We start from the raw sequence: 21,988 nt of genomic DNA on the forward strand, positions 1-21,988 counted from the left end.
CAATTAAATAGTTATTATAGGATAAAAATTATGTGGATGGTCAATCCTGACTTCAGAACAAAAGACAAACAGCTGGAGACAGGAAGCTATTTCCCCCATAATGCAATATATCAGATTGCCTCATTATGTATAGTACACATGTGTTTACAGAATCTTCTAAAGAATCTGGTATAAGTGACTATCAGTGACAGGATGCTGAACTAGACAGACTGTTGGCCTCTTCCCCATGGCAATCCTTATGCTCCTAATTAATTTCTTTCATTGAAATTCCAGCGGCCAGGGAAGAAGGAATCTCAAGTTTTCATCTTACCCTGAATATTGTTTTGGATTTTCCTTTACTTGTTTATTTTACAAAAGTTATATAGCAAGATGCAGAGATATACTTTATTTAATAATATTCCATTTATTATAAATACTAAGGAGTTCAGATTAAATTAAATACATCTGAAGGGATCTAGGAGCCACGTTACTTTAAATCTAACTTTTTTTTTTCCCAGAAAGAGAGAGAGAAATTGTCATGAAGGAATTATCAGCATATGAAGTAATGATAATAAAAAAATTAAAAACATTCCATCATAATTTTAAGCAATAAGAATATTATTAAGCGTAGAAACACCTCTCACCTTATTAAACCTGTTTTAGGCCTGTGAATCAAATGCCACCTGTAGGCAGTATAATCTTTCCAGCCAATGTTCTTGGGGTCATGCCACAATGTACGAACCTACAGCAGGATTGCAGGCAGTTCATTAGAAAAAAAATTGCACTGTAGGAATTGGCAATTGCAGACTATTTTCTTCAAGGCATCAGAATAAACATAGTTTTAAAATTTGCTAATATGAGCTATGTCCCATTCCCTCAGTCCTGATCACCTATCTTAAGCCTCAGAAAAAATGCTAACTTCAATTATTCATCATATGTTCCTCAAGCAATAGGATCCATTTATAGTCCATAGACTTTTTTTTTTCTTCTTTCAGAAGGGACCTTAGATAAGGGCTGGGCAAACTTTTGCCACAGTGGGCCATTGCTTGCAACCCAGCCCCTACTGTGGGCTGCAAATTTCTGAAACCCCTAGCACTCAGCAGATGCTGTGGAGGAAATACATATAAAAAGGGAGGAGGCAGCACTCTTTAGAGGGCAGCAGAGAAAATAAACTGAGCCTGGCAAGCAGTAGGATCCTGTGGATGTCTCCCCTACTGCTCTGGCTTGAGAGTGCTGCTGATTCCCTGAGCTGCTGCAGGCTGAATCACATCTTTTCATAAGCCAAATCTCAGCCAACCCCTATCTGAGATCACAAATACATACATCCCTCCTGATATAGATCTGACTGTGTTACCTACTTCTATCTCAGGGCTGCCCAATGGTAGGGGATGAGGCAGGAAGTGGAAGCTGGAGCAGAGAAAGGAAACCTGGACACCTCAGCAGCAGCAGGAGAGAGATGGAGGTAATAGCACCTGGACCAGGAGCCTAGGGGCTGCAGGTTAACACCCCCAGGGGCTACGTGTAGTTCACAGGCCACTAGTTGCACAGCCCTGACCTGCATGAACAGTTTTACTAAGGAAAACAAGACTAATCTTTGAGTAAGCACTTCTACAGGATTGGATAATTATATATAATATACTTTTTCCAAAACTGTCAAAATAGAAGACAGGGTAAAGGCCTGATGCAGTTCTGTTGAATCCTTGCACACATGCCTCAGTGGATTCAAACAAATATATTCCTATCATTCCAGTAAGACAGGATGCCCAAAATGTGAGTATTTAAATACCGGTCTCAACAAAAGGCCATGAAGGGCTTGCAGAAGTAATGAAATACTAATCAGATTTCCAAGCTGGAAGACCCACCCTCCAGTAATTTTTCAGGTTCCCTTGACCAACAGTGAAGGATTGATTTTATATATATACTTTGCCCATTACTTTGAAACACAATAAAATACATATGTGTGTATAAAATAATTATAAAACAATTTGCAATTTATCCAGAAAATAAGATAACAAAGAAAATTCATTCCCTCCAGACCTGCTTTTTGATAACAGCTTTTTTGGGGAGCTTCTTTTTACTTTGTCATTTGTTCACTACCATTAGTAATTCTCTTACCTGTCCAGGTGTATTTCCTGTGTGCCAGAGAGCATTTCTTAAGTGCTCACCAGCACCAGTCGTGGAGTTCACTACTTTCAGTGACACACCAGAATAACCATAAGCCCTGGTGGGCTTGTCCTCCCAATAGGTCTGGGTGACTTGCTTCCACATCAAAACATAAAATCGACTGCTTGACTGATAGCCAAACACAAACCCAGCATAATCATCATCACGGTCTGTATTAACGTAGAAGGTGCCACTGAAGTCAACGGAGCTGAACTCATCATAACCTGGCAGAAATACAAGGTATTCAGTTTCTTGATGCATGCAAATTCAGAATGCTTGAAAGCTCAAACTATCACCCTCTTGTTCTTAACTAGATGACTGTAACAATTCTACTGCTGGGGTGGCACAGTTCTAGCGGTCCTTTTTCATGTTGGGGAAAATGAAGTCAGATGGACTGCTTATATGGTACTTATATATCTGAAGATGAGAAAAATCGCTGCATAATCCTCATTTCTCTGTCCCTTCCTCTCAGTAAATATGTTGATCTACTGGTACCAAATAAAATGACTTAACGGTTTTCTTCAGAAAAAACTGTAAGGATTCCTATATTAGTATCTCTCACTATACCAGTCTGGAGAAAAAGGGAGGCCTTTGATGGGAAAACAACTTATGTAACACATATCTGCAAAGCCTTCCTCAGTCCTGGTTTACTTGAATCAAACACATCCTCTCCCTTTTGGCTAAAATAATTCCTTCTATAAAAGCATGACTCAAAGCTGGTCTAACAAAAAATAGTCAATAAACTGAAATGAATCTAGAAAAAAAGGTAATTAAAACCACATACGCACATGCATTTATTGGCTTAGGAACATAAGATTGGAAAGGGTCTTCTGTGATTGCCTGGTATCACAGCCAACCATGTTGGATAATCCTGTTCATATATTCATCAATCATTATCTTAAAAACCAACTAAGCCTTAAGAGAAAGGAATCACATTACCTATCAGCCTTTGTTACTCTAAATTCAACAAGGCAGGGTCTTCTAGGATATGTCGATACTGTAATCCAAGGACATGATTGTAGCTTATACAGACAGACCCAAACTGCTTGAAATTGTCTAGTTCAGATATAGGTAGCAGCATGGTTATGACAGCGCAAAGCTCAGCATAGGTGAGTCACTCAAGGTCCTGAGCAGGTTTTGAAGCTAATGCTGAACCCCATGCTGGTGTGCCTACACTGTTCTCAGTACCTGAGCTAATTAGTTTAAAGCTAGATTGGGTAAGAGTATATTAACTGCAATCACACCTTTGGATTGCAGTGCCAATCCACAATAAGTTCCCTCTCATAAGATAGGCGCATTCTCATATATATGTACTCATTTGAATAAACAAACAAACAACAATCATTACAATGTTAAGTTTTTGTATGAAGAAGGATTCAAAGGAGAAGCAGGACAGTGCACTTATTTGATCTTCTACACATCCAGCAACTTAAACGCAGGCTTTACTGTAAGAAACTTTGAGTTCTAATAAAGGACTTTCTCTGTGCATCTTAAACTCTCCACTTCAGTTTCCCTCTCTGCAAAGGGGAATAAATTACAGTTACTTATCTACCCCATAGGGTATTGTAGCAAGAACTAGTTAACTTCTGTAAAGTGCTTTGAAGATAAAAGGCACCATATTTGTGCCAAATTTTAGCACCATGTATAAATCTGTACAAGTCAGAGCCAGCATTTTTTCAAAGAATTCAGTTTTCTTTTGTGTTAATGCTTACCTACAGCTATGCCAGGATCAGAATTGGCAGTTTGAACCAGTTCTTTGCCCTGGTGGCGAATAACCCAGTTGGGGTCAATCTGAGCTGTACCCTTCGGATCCAAGGGGACCATTTGAAACTTTCTGAAATCAGTTTCACTGATGTCGTAATTTTCAGGGCACACATCATAAATATCTGGGATGCTGTCATTATCAAAGTCATCTTTGCAGATATCACCTCTGCCATCACCTATAAGCAGAATGCATACACAGACACAAATTGTTAGCAGTTTATACCTCCCTCTTTCTTTTTATGTAAGTCAAGAGGCGTTAGACATAAAGAATATGAAGCCTGCATATTTCTTACCTACACATTAAATTGCTCCAACCAGTTTCATAAGTCTATCAACAAATTAGTATAAAACAACGCTGGTAAGAAATGGTTGTCATATTCCACCCCAGAAGTGCTTGAATATACTAGGGTCAAAATCACTCTTGGTATAACTCCATGGTAGTCAATGGATTATAACCAGAAATCCTGGTTTTCTCCGATTAAAAAAATCCCACATTTTCGGATTTAAAAAGTAACCCAAACTCCATATTTTTTCCATAATTAAAATGAAACACCGCTACATATATATCTATATATTAGTGGCATTTCATTTTAATCATGGAAAAGTGTGGATTTGGGGGAACTTTTTTTAATCCGAAAATTGGGGTGGGCAGTAGTTTATCGTAGAAAACCAGGATCCCCGGTTATAACAAGGATGAATTTGTTGATTTGTTTGTGTTCTTATCCAACTAAGCCTTTTTATTTGTAAGAACATAGGAATTATCCCACTGGAAAAAAAAAAGAGATCCACCTTTTCTACTATCCTGCCATCGACAGTGACTTAAAAGAAAGGTTTCAGAGACAGATGCAAAATCCAAGTAGTATGCCTGATCACCACAGTATTCTGTGGGAAAGAAGAATGGACCTGAGGCAACAACCAAAGAGTGTTAATGAAAGAAATAACAGCTCACAGACTTTCTACAGTTCTGCCTGGTGGGAAAATGGTTTCACATTCTGCTGTCTGGCAGCGAGCCAAGAAGAACTCCAAATTCTGTCCAGCTGTGCATTTTCTTAAGTGTTTATCTTAACACTTAAGAGAAAAGCAATGCATTTTCAGTTCTATTCAATTTGCTAATCTCAAAGAAGCAATTTTGGAGTCACAGGCAGATTTTAACTCTTCATTGCATACACTATGAAGTGGTACTGACTGCTGCCAAACAAAGCTTGTTTTAAATGATACCAGCTGTACCCACAGACTCTATCCAGGTCTCTATCTTAAACATCTATTGCTCAGATCCTTGAGACAACATGTACATATTTCAGTTTTATTTACAGTTTACCTTCTACTGAAATTGAACAAGATTCCTCATAATTCTGCCACTGATGATGATAGCAAAGACCACGCCTAACTCTGTTAAAATACTCTACAAGGCATTCACTATAGGATGACATTTGCAAATACTCTGACTTGGATTTCTGTAGCTTAGCCCAAGCCTGGAAGGAATGAAAGCTGGCTTTAACCATCCACTATGGTACCCCAATCCTGGGGCTAGCCTTTAACTACCATGTTCCTGATATCAACTTAGAACAGCCTGAGGGACAAGGGGTCATTCCACATACTGGCAGGATACAGGGACATCCAAGTCATGCTCTCTTTGCTTTAGCTTTGTCCCTTACACTAGAGCCCTGGAATGAGAGGTGGTTTAGGAGTTTCTACTGCTCTTCTATACCAAATGTGCATAGCCCAGAGTTGGCAGTGTTCTCAGGGGGCTAGGTCTGCCAACTTTACAGAACAAAGTAATTATGATTTTATTCACTGGAACTGTGCACTAGGCTATACAAAAATGTGTGTTAAATTTTGCTTTCAATTCCACTAGGATAAATGTGAAGGAATTCCACTAACTGAAAACATAAAATATCAGTATCTTTGTATTTTGGGGGTCTTTAGTCAGATATATCAAATGTATAGGGAAAAAGTTAACCTAAAAGATAACAAAATATTTTATATTTTATAAGCCATTCTTAAAACCTGCTGACCACTCATTATCAGACACCTCAAGAGAGGAACTGAAAAGTAGCTTAATAATGACCTACGATACTAGAAGACAATTTAGAGCAACAAGCAAGGGAAAATGCCAAACACATTTGTAGAACTAGAATGCATATTAGTGGTACACATTGGGTAACAAATTTAAGTAGAAGCAATCACAAATGTGTATTTTCCACAAAGAATATTTCAGAAGCATATCTGATTTTTTTATGGGTAAGCCTTATTTCTCAATTAAAAAAGCAGAAGCAAAAGTTTCAATTTTTCAATCTTTTAACTCTTTAAAAACCTAGTACTTGATAGCTAAAAAGTTTTGCTTTTTGTTTTTTTCTACAAAGAATGGAAAATATCAAATGAAACATTTGATATTAATATCCCTGAACATTTTTAGGTTTTTTTTCTAAAAAGGTATTTTTAATATAAAATGATACATATTCTGACCATCTATCACTTTAGACTTTTTCAGGAAGAAAGAAGACCAGAATTCAGCACTATGGCAAGCAAATGCAGTTCTGTGGAGGGCAATAATGTTAGGCTTGGTTTGACCTGGGAAGCGTACTTTCTTGTATAGATAGTGGAGGGGGGTGGATATAGCTTCAGTAAACCTTTGCAGAACACAGGTCTGTACATGCCCAGATATTAATACTGTAAGAACTGAAACAGACCCATACTTTCTGGTTCTTACCATCAGAGTCCTCCTGGTCAGGGTTGAACCTGAGACGACAATTGTCCCTGTCATCAGGAACGCCATCATTGTCATCATCAGAATCACAAGCATCCCCTTTGCCATCCTTATCATGATCAGCCTGGTTAGCATTAGGGATATAAGGACAATTATCTTGGTTGTTCTGGTGACCATCTTCATCAATATCTTCATTGTTGTCACACTGGTCACCAACCAGATCATTATCCGTGTCAGTCTAGAGAGGAAAAAGGAAATACAAATTGAAATTTTTGCTATGAAGCAAAAACCATGGGTGCCTTTCCCTTTATTCCTCAATTTTTGTCTTTCCACAGCTTCCTGGAAATTTTGCTATTTTATAACATCAAATCTGTATAGAAAAGAAACATAGTAGAATGTAATTTTTCATTCTTACTATGCTGAAAATCACTACACCCTGGGGAGTCCCTCCTGCCTACTCTCTCAACCAGTTTGCATTGCATCTCCATCACCACCACCAAACAAGCAGTAAAGTAAGCTCATATATAGAGGATATGTAGTTTAGTGTATAGCGTACTGGACTATGAGTAAGAAGCCTTGGGCTCCACTCCTACATCTCTTGTTAGCTTACTATGATTCCTTGGAGAAGTTAATGCACCTCTCTGTTACCGTCTCCCCTCCTCTTCTTTAGACTGGACACTGAGGCAAGGATTTTCTTTTACTATTTTTTGTGCAATGCCTACCATCATGAGGTGTCACTAATAGTTGAGGTCTGTCTGCATTATTGTAATATAAATAATTATGGTCGTTTACTTTCTTTCCTAAAATATTTTTTGTCTCTCAGCCTCTTTTATTCTAATGTCAGCATGTTTATAAGCAGTTAGATGATGGCTTTCAGACTTCATGTTAACTGCAAGCCCCGCCATACATCCCTCCTCATATTAAGCAGCTGCACTTAGTATTCACCTGGTCAGGATTGTGCATCAATGGACAGTTATCACAATGATCTCCAACTCCATCACCATCTGTATCCCGCTGGTCTGTGTTGTAGACATATGGACAATTATCTCGTTCATTAAAAATGTCTGTGAAGATTAAAAAACAAATCAGTGTAAATGAAGAACATAAAAAATCCAGCATGGTCAGTTCACATACAAACAGTCTGGGCAGAAGAATAATTCCAGCAGGTAAACCAGGCTGTGAACTTAATAGCATGTCAGCCACTCCACTCTAGCTGCCATGTGCATGCTGTTACCTGGAAGTAAATGAAAAGTTGCCTCCTTCAATTAAGATTTGTAACCAAAAGTCTGAAATGTTACTGAAAGAAAATATAAAAACAGACTTCCTTCTACAACTTGTGATATGTCTTGGTTTCAACCAAGCAGGAAATGCTGTAAGAACAGGCTTTCTAAATGATATCTATGCTTTCATTTGCATTTCTGGCCAAAACAGGCACTCAGAAACATGTAAAATAAATATAACTATTTAATATGTTTCAAAACTTCAAAATCCATGGGTTTAGGCTGATTCAATCATTGGCTGACTTTGTGGAGCAACTTCTGTTTTGCTGAAATCCAATTAACATCCTCGTAGGTTATGTGCATATGTTCACAGTACCCAATCCATATTCATGCAATTCAAGTCACATAACTGTAAATCATCTTATTTTAAGATGTGTGATTGTAGATTGGGTCTGGCTTGTGCCCATGTTTGCCAGTGCTGGCAGCCATGCCAGGAACCCAATTTAAGTAAGCCGGGGTGCGGGCAGAGGCGGACAAGATCAAACGGGCCTATCGGTTCTGTTGGGGTGGGGGGAAAGGCAGGGTTGGTGGCTTCACAGTGGGTGTTGTCCATCTATGGGCAGAGGATCATGGAGCTAAAAACAGCCCAGTCAAGGTTGGAGGGGTAGAAAGAGTTCAGTCCCAAGGCTGGGGTAAGTGGCTGGGCTTTCCCAGCCCCAGGGCTGCACTGAGAACATGTACAGATTTTCATTAAATCAGGCTATTTTTTGCCCAACCTAACCTCTCCAAACATCTGTAAAGATCGGCACTTACATCAACCTAACCCTAGTTATGTTGATCAAAGTGTAACATCTGCACACACCCTCAATATTCTCCTAGTATTCTTGTTATTCTTTCATCTGTAGGACCCACAAAAGAAATTATAGAGTATATGGGGTTTTAAAGAATTTCTTCTCCTCTTCAAAGAGCATGTTGGTAAAGGCACTGAGATTGGCTGGATAAAAGTGATATATCTATAATATTTAGCTGAGATAATATATTACATTCATGTGAGTATGTCATATGTCTAGTTTCCTTTGATTACAGCAAAGGATGTGTATTGATGAATCTTCTTCTGTTTCTTTTTCATCTCTGAATGGAAAATATCAGGTACAGCTGCTTTTTATCACATATAAAAGCAGCTGCTACATCCTATTGGTAGCAAGACATTTAGTTCTGGAAGAACACCTAGTTCTGAAACAGTTGCTTCTATGCATTAGAGAGTAAGAACATACCATCTCCATCAATATCCACAGCACAAGCATCACCCTCGCCATTATTATCTGTATCAATCTGGGCAGGATTATGCACATAAGGACAGTTATCACAGCGGTCACCAACTTCATCCTTGTCATAATCAAATTGACGTGGGTTGAACAGAAGAGGACAGTTGTCCTAAGGAACAGAAGCAAAAGTTTAATATAAATTATTACTTGATTTGAGGCTTCACCCTTTCAAATTGTACTTTTGCCTTCCACAGTCAAGCTACATGGAAATGAAAGTTAAACAGAAAATGATAAGAAAATCTATTCCTGATCCACAACTATTCCTGTCAACAGATAAACTTAGAACTAATTAACCATGCACCTCGCATAATTATTTGTACCTGGAAATAGTGGGTACAAAGTGTTACTAAAGCAGAATAGTAGGCATGTTACACTAAAGCTGCTTAAAGAAAATTTAAACAGAACCATACTGCATTAAAAGAGGCAAGCCCCTCAAAATCAAAATGTTCCATGAAATTTTTCCCAAATGTTTTTTTCCAGAAGAAAGTTGGAGGAAAATGTCCATGTTTCAGAATGAAATAATCTTGTTTTGTTTGTGTTTAGAAACGAATCTTCATTTCAAATCCTTTGATTGTATATTGTATAATATAATACATAGCAAGTTTTTAAAAAAATGAAACAAAGTTTTGATTTGTCAAAACAGAAATATTTCAAACACCCTAAAATGACTTCTTTTCTTTTTGAGAATTTTCTTTTATAGAGAACTTCAGCATGTGGGGTTCTTGTTCTAACCTAAAACAAATTCAAACTTCAAAATCTCAACAACTCCCTCTCCCCCCCCCCCCCCGCAAAATGAAATTTCCATGCTCAACACAGCGCTCGGTTACACTTGTTTTGCACACATGTAAAGAGCAAACGAATAAGCAAGGAAATGGAAAGCAGGCCCAGTTTCCATATATGGAGAAAACAGGCCTCACAGATCCTCACAACAGATCACTGAAGAATAGCTTGCAGTAGTGTTGTCTCCAAAAAATAAGCATCCTTCCTTAGGATAAAACATCCTCCTCCTTAGTATTATATTTTGTATATGAAAGAAAAAGCTAAAGAAAAGACAAAATATTTGTTTTATACCATTAAATTCTGCCACTTGATATAAAACATATTTCTATAGGATGGTTTACATAGGGATGATCATGCCTCTTAGCATGAGGTTGGACTAGATGACCTCTGAAGATTCCTTCCAGTCCTACTTTTCTGTGCTTCTATGAAAGCATTAATTAATTCCCCCATGAGTTCATGAGAGAAAAGTACTCATTTCTGTCTTGCCTACACAGACAATTGAAGTGACATTTTTGTAAATACACACGCAAAATATTTTGATTATTCAAAAGCTTGGTCAATTTTTTACAAGTCTCCAAGAGGAAATTAAGGGTCAGATAAAAACATGAAGGCATACAACAGAACACAGGCATATGTCCCTTCTGCTGTTTCTCCGTGGTCATTGACCATTTTATAATTAGTAGTATTAATCAGTTATACTTTATATAGTACTTCATGTTCTCCCAAAGTAAAATATGAGGTCCTTGTTTTGAAAGAACTGGCAGTAAACCCAGTACAAAATGTGTAATCAAATGTCATTTTTGAATAAAACCAAAAATTCAGCTAATAGACCCCGAGATGCAAACGGATCCTGAGATGATGCCACAGCAGGACAAGTTGAAAGAGCAAAGTGTCCTGCAGTCATCATGCAATTCCCTCAGTCCTGGTCTCCTCTGCTCCAAGCTGCCTTCCTCAGTGTAATTTAGAGACACTGGGACAAGGCAAAACAGCTGTGATGAAGCTGAGGATCTAATTCTTAAAACCCTTCTTTGTTTCAGACAAGTGAGTGTCAATAACACAGTGGAAGGCACATTCATTAAACATAAACAAACAGCCATTAAATAACAAATCTTACTTTGTCGTCCTCTACGCCATCATTGTCATCATCTTCATCACAGGCATCTCCTTTGCCATCCTTATCAAAGTCTTCCTGTCCAGAGTTAGGCAGAAGGGGGCAGTTATCCTGTCCATAAAAACCAATTTATTAGTTTTACTTCAGGTCAGAGGTTCCACAGGTTACGTTATGTCACATGTTATAACTGACAGTGGTTAGAAGACGATAAAGCCCACTAGAGGGTATTAAAGACATAGCTGGTAAAAATCAATCATAAGCTAGGGCTGTGCGAAACAGCACCGTTCCATTTTGACTTCCGTTTTGCCGTTTCAAAGGGACAATGTTTCATTTTGCTGCTTCGAAGCACTGTTCTGTTTCATTTTGTCAAAACTATTTTGCTGTTTCGACGTGTTTTGACATTTCGCCCATAGGCTATAATGGGGGAAAATCACAAAAATACCCATAACTTTGTCATTTATTTCCTGATTTGAATGAAAACAGGGATGGTAACCCCTGCTGAGGCCATAACACCTGCCAAGTTTCAAGGAGATGGGTTCAGGGGTTTCTGGTAAACTGCACCTCAAACTGTTCAGAACAAAACTCATGTCATTTGTAAGTGTGAAGGCACAAGGGGATGAAAACAGCAGAAATAGTAGCCCCTGCTGAGACCACAAAGCCTGCCAAGTTGCACTAAGATAGATCCAGGGGTTTCTGGGAAATTGTACCTCAAATTGCTGACAAGCAATACTTGTGACATGTGACTGTGTGTGTGTGTGTGTGTGTGTGTGTGTAAGGCAGAGTGGGGTGAAAACAGCAGGCATGGTAGCCCCTGCTGAGGCCATGATGCCTGCCAAGTTTCAAGGAGATGGGTGCAGGAGTTTCTGGTAAGTTATACAAGTTGCTGACAAGCAAGACTTGTATAACTTTTTATGCAGCTTTTCCATCCCTCCCCCAGAGCACTGGGATTGGAAGGGACCTCAGGAAAGGATGATAGTCACTGGCCAGCTACATGTCAATATGCGAGTAATCCTACCCCTCCCTCTCCTCAGTTTCTGTTTAACTGCAAGCAAGCCCGGCTTCAAAACTCAAAACATTTTGAAACGTTTCGAAACTTTTGAAGCATTTCAAGTGCCCTCATTTAATTTCAAAGCTGTTTTGAAGCCTTTCGTTTCATTTCAATTCTGCTGTTTCAAGCTCGAAACATGTAGAAACAGCTTCAAAACGAAACACCCATTGAAATTTCGCACAGCCCTAATAAGTACTTTTTTAAAGCAGCATTCTTGTTTGGTGGGGAAGGGGGAAGGGGATTTTGTTGTTGCCAAAGATACTAGTTCATCCACAGCTTTCATGCTGTAAAATACATTGAATGCAAGTGTAAAATCATTCCATTTCCCTAATCTTCTCTTTTTATGAGGATGTTTTGAGTGTATTTTAATAAAGAGCATCTAACAGGAAACACACATGTAGTGCCAGTTTTTTCTGGACAGCTCATGAAATAACTTTAAAGATTACTAAGTAACCAGCTTTGACTGCCCTTGGCAGAAAAATGAAGATGCAGCCTAGAAGGATGATCTCCACAATCGATAACACAGTTAATACAACATAGTCATACACATGGGACCATGGTATGAAAAATATGTGGCATTTTGTTAAACTCCTAGGACTTTTGAAAATAGATGACAAATGTATCCCTTACTATTTTTATCAGAACCAAGTAAAGCAAGGTTATTCCAAATAAATAGTTTTTCAGATTAAATTCTTAAATTGTAAATACAGAAAAGTAATATAATGGGCCAACATAACACCTATTGTCTAAGTATTGTGTTTTGTTGAGGAATTATATCAGAATTCTGCCTCCAGTTGAGGATAAGGGGAAATACAAACATCCACTCAAAACTCTGCTCATTTCTTAGGTGAAAACATCAAAAGTTATACATTGTTCTTAATGATGTTTTTACTTTTTTTACAATTCTCCTTTAGCCTAGGATCAAAACTGGACTTGGAAAAATACTGTACAAATATGGTCCCTATAATGCTCATATTTGTGTCCTGTGTCATTTGGGCAAATGCTGAAATCATAAGAGAAAGCCTATACTTCTGAGCTTTCAAAGAAGCACTAGAAATTTCTGGGTGATTATCAAAGACAAAAGACATTTACAATATCTTCATGGATCCTGGACACATGACTGAACATAAGCAGCAGCTATACCATATTTAGGATAATATGACAGTTTGAGATACAGAAATTCTGAAAAGAAAACATGTTTATACATGTAATCTTGAGAATCCAAAAATTGAAAGCAAATTTATATTAAAATTATTTATGTTATTTTTTTAGTTGTAAGATACATTTTTGACCATTATAAGAGACAGTATGCCTTTGCTTTTTCTTTTTGGATAAAGTATTAAACTACAAGATGGTTTCTAATGAGTGTAAGTACTTGAGAACATCTGTCTTTCAAAATATTATAAATAAAGCATTAGTCTCGATTATATCTGCATAGACACATATCATCGTAGTTATATGCTTATAGAGCATAGATGCACATGACTGAGACTTTGGAAACAGCTTTCTCTAAATGGGTTCAATATGTTATGTTCTTAATGAACACAGATCCTTTGTATACATCTTGAGTTAACATGTTGCATATTCTGATGACAGGAACCAAAAAGAATGTATGAACTGCAAATGCTGAAATGGTGAGATCCATACTGAGTAGACATCAGCCAGGGTGAGAAAGTACAGCATTTCAGACTTGTGTTTAAGTAATATTTAAGGGCGTGTGGAGATGAAATGAAGGGCATGTGTGCACAATGCTTTAAAACGGGTTAAATGCTTTTGCACCATTTAATGATGTTGGTGTTTGCATGCGTAGGTGGTATATTGTGATTAATTCCAGTTGCTGTAGCATGTTCAGTGGTGTCATGCACCTTAAATGACTTTGGGGCACAACAAACTAAAACATCTCTAAGGAGTTTTAGTTTGCTGCCCTATAGCCGCAGAGCAAAGGACCACGCTCCATGCGACTCAGGGACTGTGCAGGCAGCCCATTCAGGCAGCCTGGCAGCACCCTGGGAAGGCAGGCTCCACCAAAGGTGAAAAAAAAACAAAAAACAGTGAGCCTGATCTTTTTTTTTTCCCTCCTGGAACCTGCCTGCCTGCATAAGCTGCGTGGGGACCTGGTTCTCCCCTCTGCAGCTGCGCTCAAGCCAGGTGCCTGCGGGTGGGTGCCTCCTTGGGGGGGACCTACCACTGCCGCGGAGGGAAACACCAGCCCCCTCCACCCCCGCAGTCGAAGGACCACTCTGCCCGCCAGCAGCTCACCTTCCCCTCCCCACCACTGGAGAGGCAGGTAAAACACGGGTGTATGCAACACAGGGGTTTACTTCGCCCTAAATTGAAGCAGTGTTTTTTTAAAACCCATCACTTCAATTTAGGGCCCCCGTTCCATCTACACATGCCCTAATACTCCCTTTCTAAGAGTAAAGGCACTGACTTAAGTTTGTTTCAAGTATAACTGCATTGACTTAACTGGACTCCACAAGAGAACCAGATAGAGTTGTGTAAATTTTCTTTAAATTTTAGTTCCTAGCCATTTTTTTAAATGTTTCATTTTGAACCAAAACAACAGCAAAAATTAAACAAAAAAAATAATGGCTCCTTTATGGTATATTTTACTTTTATTGTTAATTTCCTGTAGGCTAATTTAAAAATGAAGCACTGTTTTGTAACAAAAGAACTGAAATGTTTAATTTAAAAAAATTAGCAATGTTTCCAATTTTTAAAATTGTTTTCAGGCTTTTTTTTTTTCCAACTGTGATGACACAACATGAATTCATGAAGAATCTGAATGAACTTCATAGTATTTTTTGGCAAACAAATATCCAGTTGAAAAAATTCTTCCAGTTCTATTCCCAAAACAGACGATTGTAAAGAGAAGATTGAACTTGTGTGATCCAGGAAAAGTGATCCAGGAGAGATCTCTCTTTTTCTCTTATGAATCATAGAGCAGAGCAATAGGTTAGCCTATGATACTGAGATATGCCCTGTATAATGAGATATATGATTCCATTCAAGTATATCAGCCAGATCCAAAAAACTGGCCTTAATTTATGGGCCTAAATCCAGAATTTAAATCCTGAAAATTCCTGCTAAGGTGCCAAGGTTACATTAAGTGGCCACAGGTTAAAATACAGAAACTATCCTAGGAGTGGGAATTAGAAATCAGGTCTTCCCATGCTAAGGTGAATAAGCAGTAGGCTACAGTCACATACTCTATTGTGCTCAGACTAGCTCACTCTTGCACTCTCTCTTAGCCAATGCATTTTAACTTATTTTTTGTAAAGTGGAATAGCTTCTAAAGGAGGCATGGAGAGTACTGTCTTCCCCGTCTGGAATGGCCTATATCTGAAGTTGGTAATTTAGGACTGTGGGCTGGATCCTGTCTGCAAAGGGATTAAAGCTAACCTACAAAGGTCCCATCTGGTCTGCATTTTACTAAGGGCACACCAATGCCCCAGTTGTTTGATCTGATCCATGGTTTTCTAATAGTATGCCAATTGCCTCTGGCCACTCCAGCTAGAGGCTACAGCCCATGTAGAAAGCTGCTTTTCCTTGCTGCAGCTTCTGCTCACTTTTGTTAGCAGTAGGAGGGGAATGGCCATCTGCAGCACTGGCTGGATTGCAAGCTGCAGCCCAAATTTGCAAAGGGATGCCAACTTCTTGCCTATATAATTGCTGGGCAGTTACAGCACTAATTAGGGAGATAAAAGATGCGAGTTTGAATCTCCTCAGGCTGGGGAAGGCATTAAACCTGGGTCCCACTCCTGGGTGAGTGCCCAAGCATCTAGGCTGTTATATGAAAGGTGGGCAACCCCACCTCTACCTCCTTTGAAAAAGAGTGGACTCTGCTCAATTCATTGAAAAAAATCTGGAGTTCATTCAGGACTATTGATCCCAGGTAACTGGATTTTGCTTCCCTAGGAACCCAGGAGAGACTACTCTGGATTCACCTCTATCGTCAGTGTTTCCCTGCTGGCTATGCACATGCATGCTAATAAGCTGGCTTTACATGGTTCTGTTCTCAGCAAGTTGGTTGCACTGTATGTCATTCTGAGACACTTAACTCTCCCTACAATACTGCAACCATAAGACAATTCGCACAAGGTCTAGATTCTAGGGATCTAACTATTAGGTGCCAGAATAATTTTCTGAATCTGGCCTTTCATACATGCACATTCTATACTATCTCACAGAAAGGGAAGATATCTTTATATATGAAAGCTGCATAAAAACTATCACCTGACAGATGGTTGAAAAGAGATAGCCTTTGGTTTTTATTAATGAAAAAAGAAATGTGGTTAGGACACCATGTTTTGATTGACCCTTCTTACTTACCTTCATGCAATGGTAGGTAGCATTAGCAGCACAGACCAGGTTTTTATTGGGCCAACCATCCAAATCAGAATCTTCACCGCAGATTCGCCCATCACCAGCATATCCTGTTCTACATTCACACTTGTACATAGGGTCACTGAAATGGCCCAGGTAGATGCACTCTGCAGATTTGTGGCATTGGTGTGTTTTGTCTTTGCATGGATTTTCAGGTTCACACACCTGTTCAAATACATCATACTTGATCAGACTTCATGCCAGTAGTAGCTGCTTCTCAGTGGCCAGAACTTTTGAAAATCAGATGCATTTGTTTAAATTTTGTTTTAACTAATAGCTAAAGACCCTAAAATATATATACCATTTTACTAAACACAGTGAGCCATTTATTTCTTTTAATCCATCATTCCAAATAACACATAATAAAAATGCCTCAAGTTCCATTAATAATTAAATAATTAAAAGTATCACTTCAACATATTTTGAAGAATAGCCACATTTATGTGGGTGCTGTAAGTTCTCATAAAGTTATTATGGAACAGAAAAAATGCATACACTGACTTCCTGTAGAGCCTGGTATTGCAGCACCTCCAGGCCCAATGCCAGTTCCCTGTGGAACAAACACCCGCTGTTTGGTTTTTTTTAAAGGCCCAAACGAAAGGTTCCCATGAGCATTTTTGGCACCATGGGAGGGTGTTGAAGCTTGCTCCAGCCTCTCTGAGTGCTGGCCCAGTATTGTACCTCCAGGCCTAGTGGTCATTCCCTCCTGGGGGAATAACTGCCTGATTTTTAAGGGCCAAAACAATTAAAAAATTAAAGAAGGTTCCCATCAGGGTGTTTGCCCAACATGTGTTTTTGAGCATGCTCATCATTAACTGTATTCTGTCATCTTCATACTTGGTTTCCATGACAGAGCACATGCTGCTTCTAGCATTAGTTTAATGATAGCCAATGTATTTAATGAGGGCAGGTATGGCAGAGTGCTGGTATGTGAAGATAAGACAAGGGGCTTTTTTCCCATGCTGATTGAGGGGAAAAGTCTCATTTTATATATGAGTAAACATGGTATCCTGATTTTCCACTGCTTTTCCCTCCAATTCTCATTTACATCTATGAAAAAGGCATATAAAATGTGGGAGCAAAATGCTATCATTCCCAAGCAGTAACATTTTACACATGTATAAATGACAACAAAAAGTGAAAGCAATGAAGAATCAGGACTAAAGCCTGGGCCCAAAAAATTTACATCAGCATGTAGCTAGTTGGGGCTATATTTTTTTGGCACCAAACTTTATGGAATACTAATTCACAAACATTTTTTTACTGAGAATGATTTAGAAAGATTTCCTTTTTCATAATTTGCCTAAACAATGCCTTCTCTTTAATATCATTTACCTGTTTTTCTGTCTTGGCAACCTCCAGACCCACTCCAAAAGGTTGAGTTCCCTTGTAGCGTGGAGGGCATGGCAGGCAATGAAAACCTGGATTTGTATTCACACAGCGATGGGCCTGATTGACCTTAAAGCACACATCTGGCACAGCTATGCACTACAAGGAAATAAAGAAATAAAATGAACAAGCAAATCAGCTGACACTATAATTGCCAAACATGGATTTTTAATAACGTCAAGGAAAAATTTCATATTGACTGAAAAAAATGACGTGTTTATGTATACCTCATCAAGATCCTCACAGACTGTTCCATTACCAAGGTATCCAGAAGGACAAGCCCCACATGACCAAGACCCATCAGGGTAACTGTTACACTCTGCTCCAGGAAAGCAAGGATTTGATAAACACCCATCTGTCAAAATATGTTAAAATATAAATAAGAGTAGGAGTGTAGGAGGAACAATCGACATTATTTAAGAAAGATCTCTTTCATTTATTGAATTACCTATAAAGATGATGGAATGCACACAGTTAAAAGTGTTTGAATTTTCAGGTAGCTATGGAAACATTTCGTTTTTGATTCTATGGCCATTATAAACAGTTACATTAATAGCACTTAGAGGTGCTATCTGAACAGTTTCCTTATTTAGCAAAGCCCTTATCCTTAAAAATATACATAAAATACCTCTTAAGTGAATGACAGGTTAGCATATATTTAAATGATTTCCTGAAACAAGGCCTGAATTAATGGATTTCATACATGTAGACCCTATCATAACCCTTAGTGCTGCTATCCATATCATAGAGGCATACATGATAACAACAACAAAAACTGAAGGCCAGGAAACTGATAGCTGACCATTCAAGCATACGTACCAATTGGGCAATCTTTCTTATTACATATATCATGTTCCTTGACATCTCCCACACATGGTTTTCCTCCATACTGGGGCTCTGGGCTGTTACAAAGCCGAGACCTCTCATGGATCCCTCCTCCACAGCTAACTGTGCAAGCAGACCATGGAGACCATGGACCCCACTGACCATTTACTAGAAGATGTAGAAAAGGAGAAAATCAACCGGAGCAACATACTGCAAACAAAGTTCCATGAAGACAACTCATCTCTCAGGTAATGGTGTATAAACAGCTGTCACTGTACACAGAAGAAGGAAAGGAACAACAAGGTTACAGTTACCAAAGAACTGCACCTATGGCACTGCAGGATCTGAAGCACCTGATCTTCATGCTCCCCAGAGCTGGGCTATTTCTTCCATGAAAAAGTTGTCCCCAAAAATGTTATTATTCAGATGACAATTCTGAGCCAACTGTTTCTATTCCAAAGTACCTTTGCTGGCAACACACAAGGAGTGCACGCAGGTGCACGTGTACCCCCTGCAATCAGCTGGGCACCCCTTAGAAGCACGAGCCGTGAAACCAGATGTTACAGCAGAAGCGCACTTCCAGTTTCACCGCTGACTCGGCAATTGGATGCTGGGGGAGCCCCCCCTCCCCGTTTGGCGATTTAGTACCCCCCCCAGATTCAGGAGGCACCAGTCACCCATGCTTGGTGCTGTAAATTTTTTGTTTGTCAGTTGAAGATGTAGCATACTGCAACTAATGAACTAATGGCATTTTAGGATTGTCTTCCCTAGCTACCAAATAACTTTGATTTGCCTTCATTTAAAGCCCTTCTATTTAGGGCCTTGTTATACCTTATGCTGTGAGCTGTACAAATGTTGATTGGTATTAGTGCCAGCTTGGAATTTGGATCAGTCACACCCTTAGTCTAGAAACTTTCTCACACTGTCCCCCATCTGCACAGCTGGGATTTGCCACTAGAGGCCTGTTGAGCAGGGGCAGGACTAGGAGCTGTACCTGTAAATTGCCACTAGAGGCCTGGTCAGCCAGGACAGGCTTCTATGGCTGGGGGTATGAGATATCCAGAAATACTGGAGAACTTCAACTTGAGTGGCACATCTGTGGGGTGTGGCCACACCTTCATGGAACAGGAGCTGGGTAGTGCAGATCAGAGATAATCCTGGCCTCCAGTAATATCACTCTGAGCTGCATAATGAGTGCTTAGAACTACTTCAAGGTGTTAATGTGCAGATAATCCAGGAGTTAAGAGCTCCAGGAGCTGCCCAAAATTACCATGTAATAAGGCTCTTATACTGCTTCCATCCGAATTTGGAGATAACTTTTCTATATTCTATGACATTTCTACAACAAAGCAACATTTGCACCACTTGAAGATTGTATTTTCATTTGGCAATCCAAACATTATTATGACTCCCAAACGCACTGCCCCTCTGACTCAGATATAAGTGACTTATTCTGATTCCATCTACATTTTATGCTAGTACATGTCCATTGATTTCAGAGCACATATTCCTGAATAATATTGGTATAAAAACAATTAGGATGTGACTTCTTTGGAGCAGAAGCTGTGTTTTTCCATATGATTTGTACAGTACCAAGCACAATGTTGGCTGTCAGTAAATACTGTCAATGGGTAGGGAGTGCACACGTAGAGGGTCCCACCCCCACATCCCTGCCCACACCACCGGCGGCATCTGTGGATGGTCAGCGATCACCGCTGGCCACCACCAATACTGCCAGCAGCATCTGTGGGTGGTCACTGACCCCCGGTTGGTGTTCACCACCCTCCCCCCTCCCGCCACTGACAGTGCTGGCAGGGTCTGTGGGAGCTCCCTGCTTACCGCCACCAGCACTGCTGTGCCCCACCAGCCGCCAGGGGCATGCATCATTCATGTTAGTGAATAAATAACACTTGGCACTTATGTAAAAAGGGCTGCACAGGCAGCGGTGAGTAACTCATCTTGCCTATTTTTCAATCCACAGAAATATAGTGAGTTCAGAAGTATGAAGCAGGAAATGGGTAAAATAAAAACAAATCTAAAGTGACTATAAAAGAAGAAGCAATGATAAAAGAAAAGTTCTAATTAAAAAATAAAAATGTGTATCTATACTATAAAATGGGCATATGCTTATACTATTCTGGTTTTGGTGACTCATGCTTCTGTCATTAATATATAATGTAACCTACCGTTTAGCTCAAAACATGTTTATCTTTTTGTTATGTATGAATCACCCATGGAAAATATGGCTTTAAATTACAGGAAGGAAGTTTCCTTAAACTTGTAAGGAACTCTTAATTTTTAAAGCAAAATAATATCTTAAGAGGTTTGCAAAACCTCAAACTACACTGTTGTCACTCATCCCTTCTTAAAATACCCCTATGAGGTAAATAAGCATGAAAATAATTATGAATAAAGTATGACATGAAGAAGCAACTTGACTTGCAAAAGACTATTTAGTGAGCCAGTGCCAAGGCCACAAGTGGGACCCTGAATTACTACTTCCCATCCCCTGGTTTACTCACAAAACCACATTCCTTGTGAATATTGTAATATGAATCTGATGCCAAGATATTAAAACTTGGAGCAAAGAAACAGTGGGTTTATTATAGTCCATTTCTAGGCTAGGAGTTAGATTCTTTGCCTCGGACTATCAAAATTTAGAGCCTGTGTTACTGGAAGACAAAATGCAGTCATCTTGGGTTTGACTTTCATCTTGGACTTAAACGCAAACTTACTTGGACATGGGACTTTCTCACATTTCTCTGTTTCACGGCCCTTTCCTTCACAGTTTTTCCCACCCATCTGTGGGATGGGAGAATTGCAGAGACGGATGCGGGTGATGTTGCCTATTCCACAGGTCACGGAACAGGAAGACCAAGGAGACCAATGACTCCAGCCACCATCTTGACGTACTGACAGAAAGAAGGGTTCAGCATAAGGAAAGGCTCATTTAATTTAAAGGTATAATAGAACCTAGCCCTGCAAGAGAACTCTCCCCATTTACAACAGATATCCCATCTTTTTCCCATGACTATCAGGCCCCTGGCAGACATTACACTTAAGGCATGATTAACTAATTAATCATGTCATAAGTAGTAACCCAGCCATACATTCAAGCAATTAATGGTGTGATAAAACAGGGAATAAGCCACAAAATCATCACACAAATATATGTAATAATTCTGTGGCTCATTCCAGTTTCATCTTAAACTGAACATGTGGCTGGTATGCTGATTAGCTAATCAGCATTCCCAACCTTGGGAGCACAGCAGAGCCCTTCAAGACTCTGGT

At 39.2% G+C, this 21,988-nt stretch overlaps 1 protein-coding gene across 2 annotated transcripts in view; it reads right to left on the reverse strand.

The window, feature by feature from the left end:
* Nucleotides 1-21,988, reverse strand: part of THBS2 (thrombospondin 2) — a 43,127-nt gene that overhangs the window by 6,357 nt on the left and 14,782 nt on the right. For both annotated transcript variants that reach the window (XM_090043311.1, XM_090043319.1), the window contains 12 exons: nt 21,433-21,609; nt 18,692-18,865; nt 18,100-18,227; nt 17,819-17,971; nt 16,430-16,648; nt 11,053-11,160; nt 9,108-9,267; nt 7,559-7,677; nt 6,617-6,851; nt 3,855-4,082; nt 2,095-2,366; nt 624-721 (listed from right to left, as the gene is read on the reverse strand). In XM_090043311.1, coding sequence (XP_089899437.1) covers nt 624-721; nt 2,095-2,366; nt 3,855-4,082; nt 6,617-6,851; nt 7,559-7,677; nt 9,108-9,267; nt 11,053-11,160; nt 16,430-16,648; nt 17,819-17,971; nt 18,100-18,227; nt 18,692-18,865; nt 21,433-21,609 — 2,071 coding nt within the window. The remainder of the gene's footprint in view (nt 1-623; nt 722-2,094; nt 2,367-3,854; nt 4,083-6,616; nt 6,852-7,558; nt 7,678-9,107; nt 9,268-11,052; nt 11,161-16,429; nt 16,649-17,818; nt 17,972-18,099; nt 18,228-18,691; nt 18,866-21,432; nt 21,610-21,988) is intronic.

The sequence above is a fragment of the Crocodylus siamensis genome, chromosome 1 (genome assembly GCF_052110815.1).
Source record: "Crocodylus siamensis isolate JL-2025a chromosome 1, ASM5211081v1, whole genome shotgun sequence".
Taxonomy (NCBI): Eukaryota; Metazoa; Chordata; order Crocodylia; family Crocodylidae; genus Crocodylus; species Crocodylus siamensis.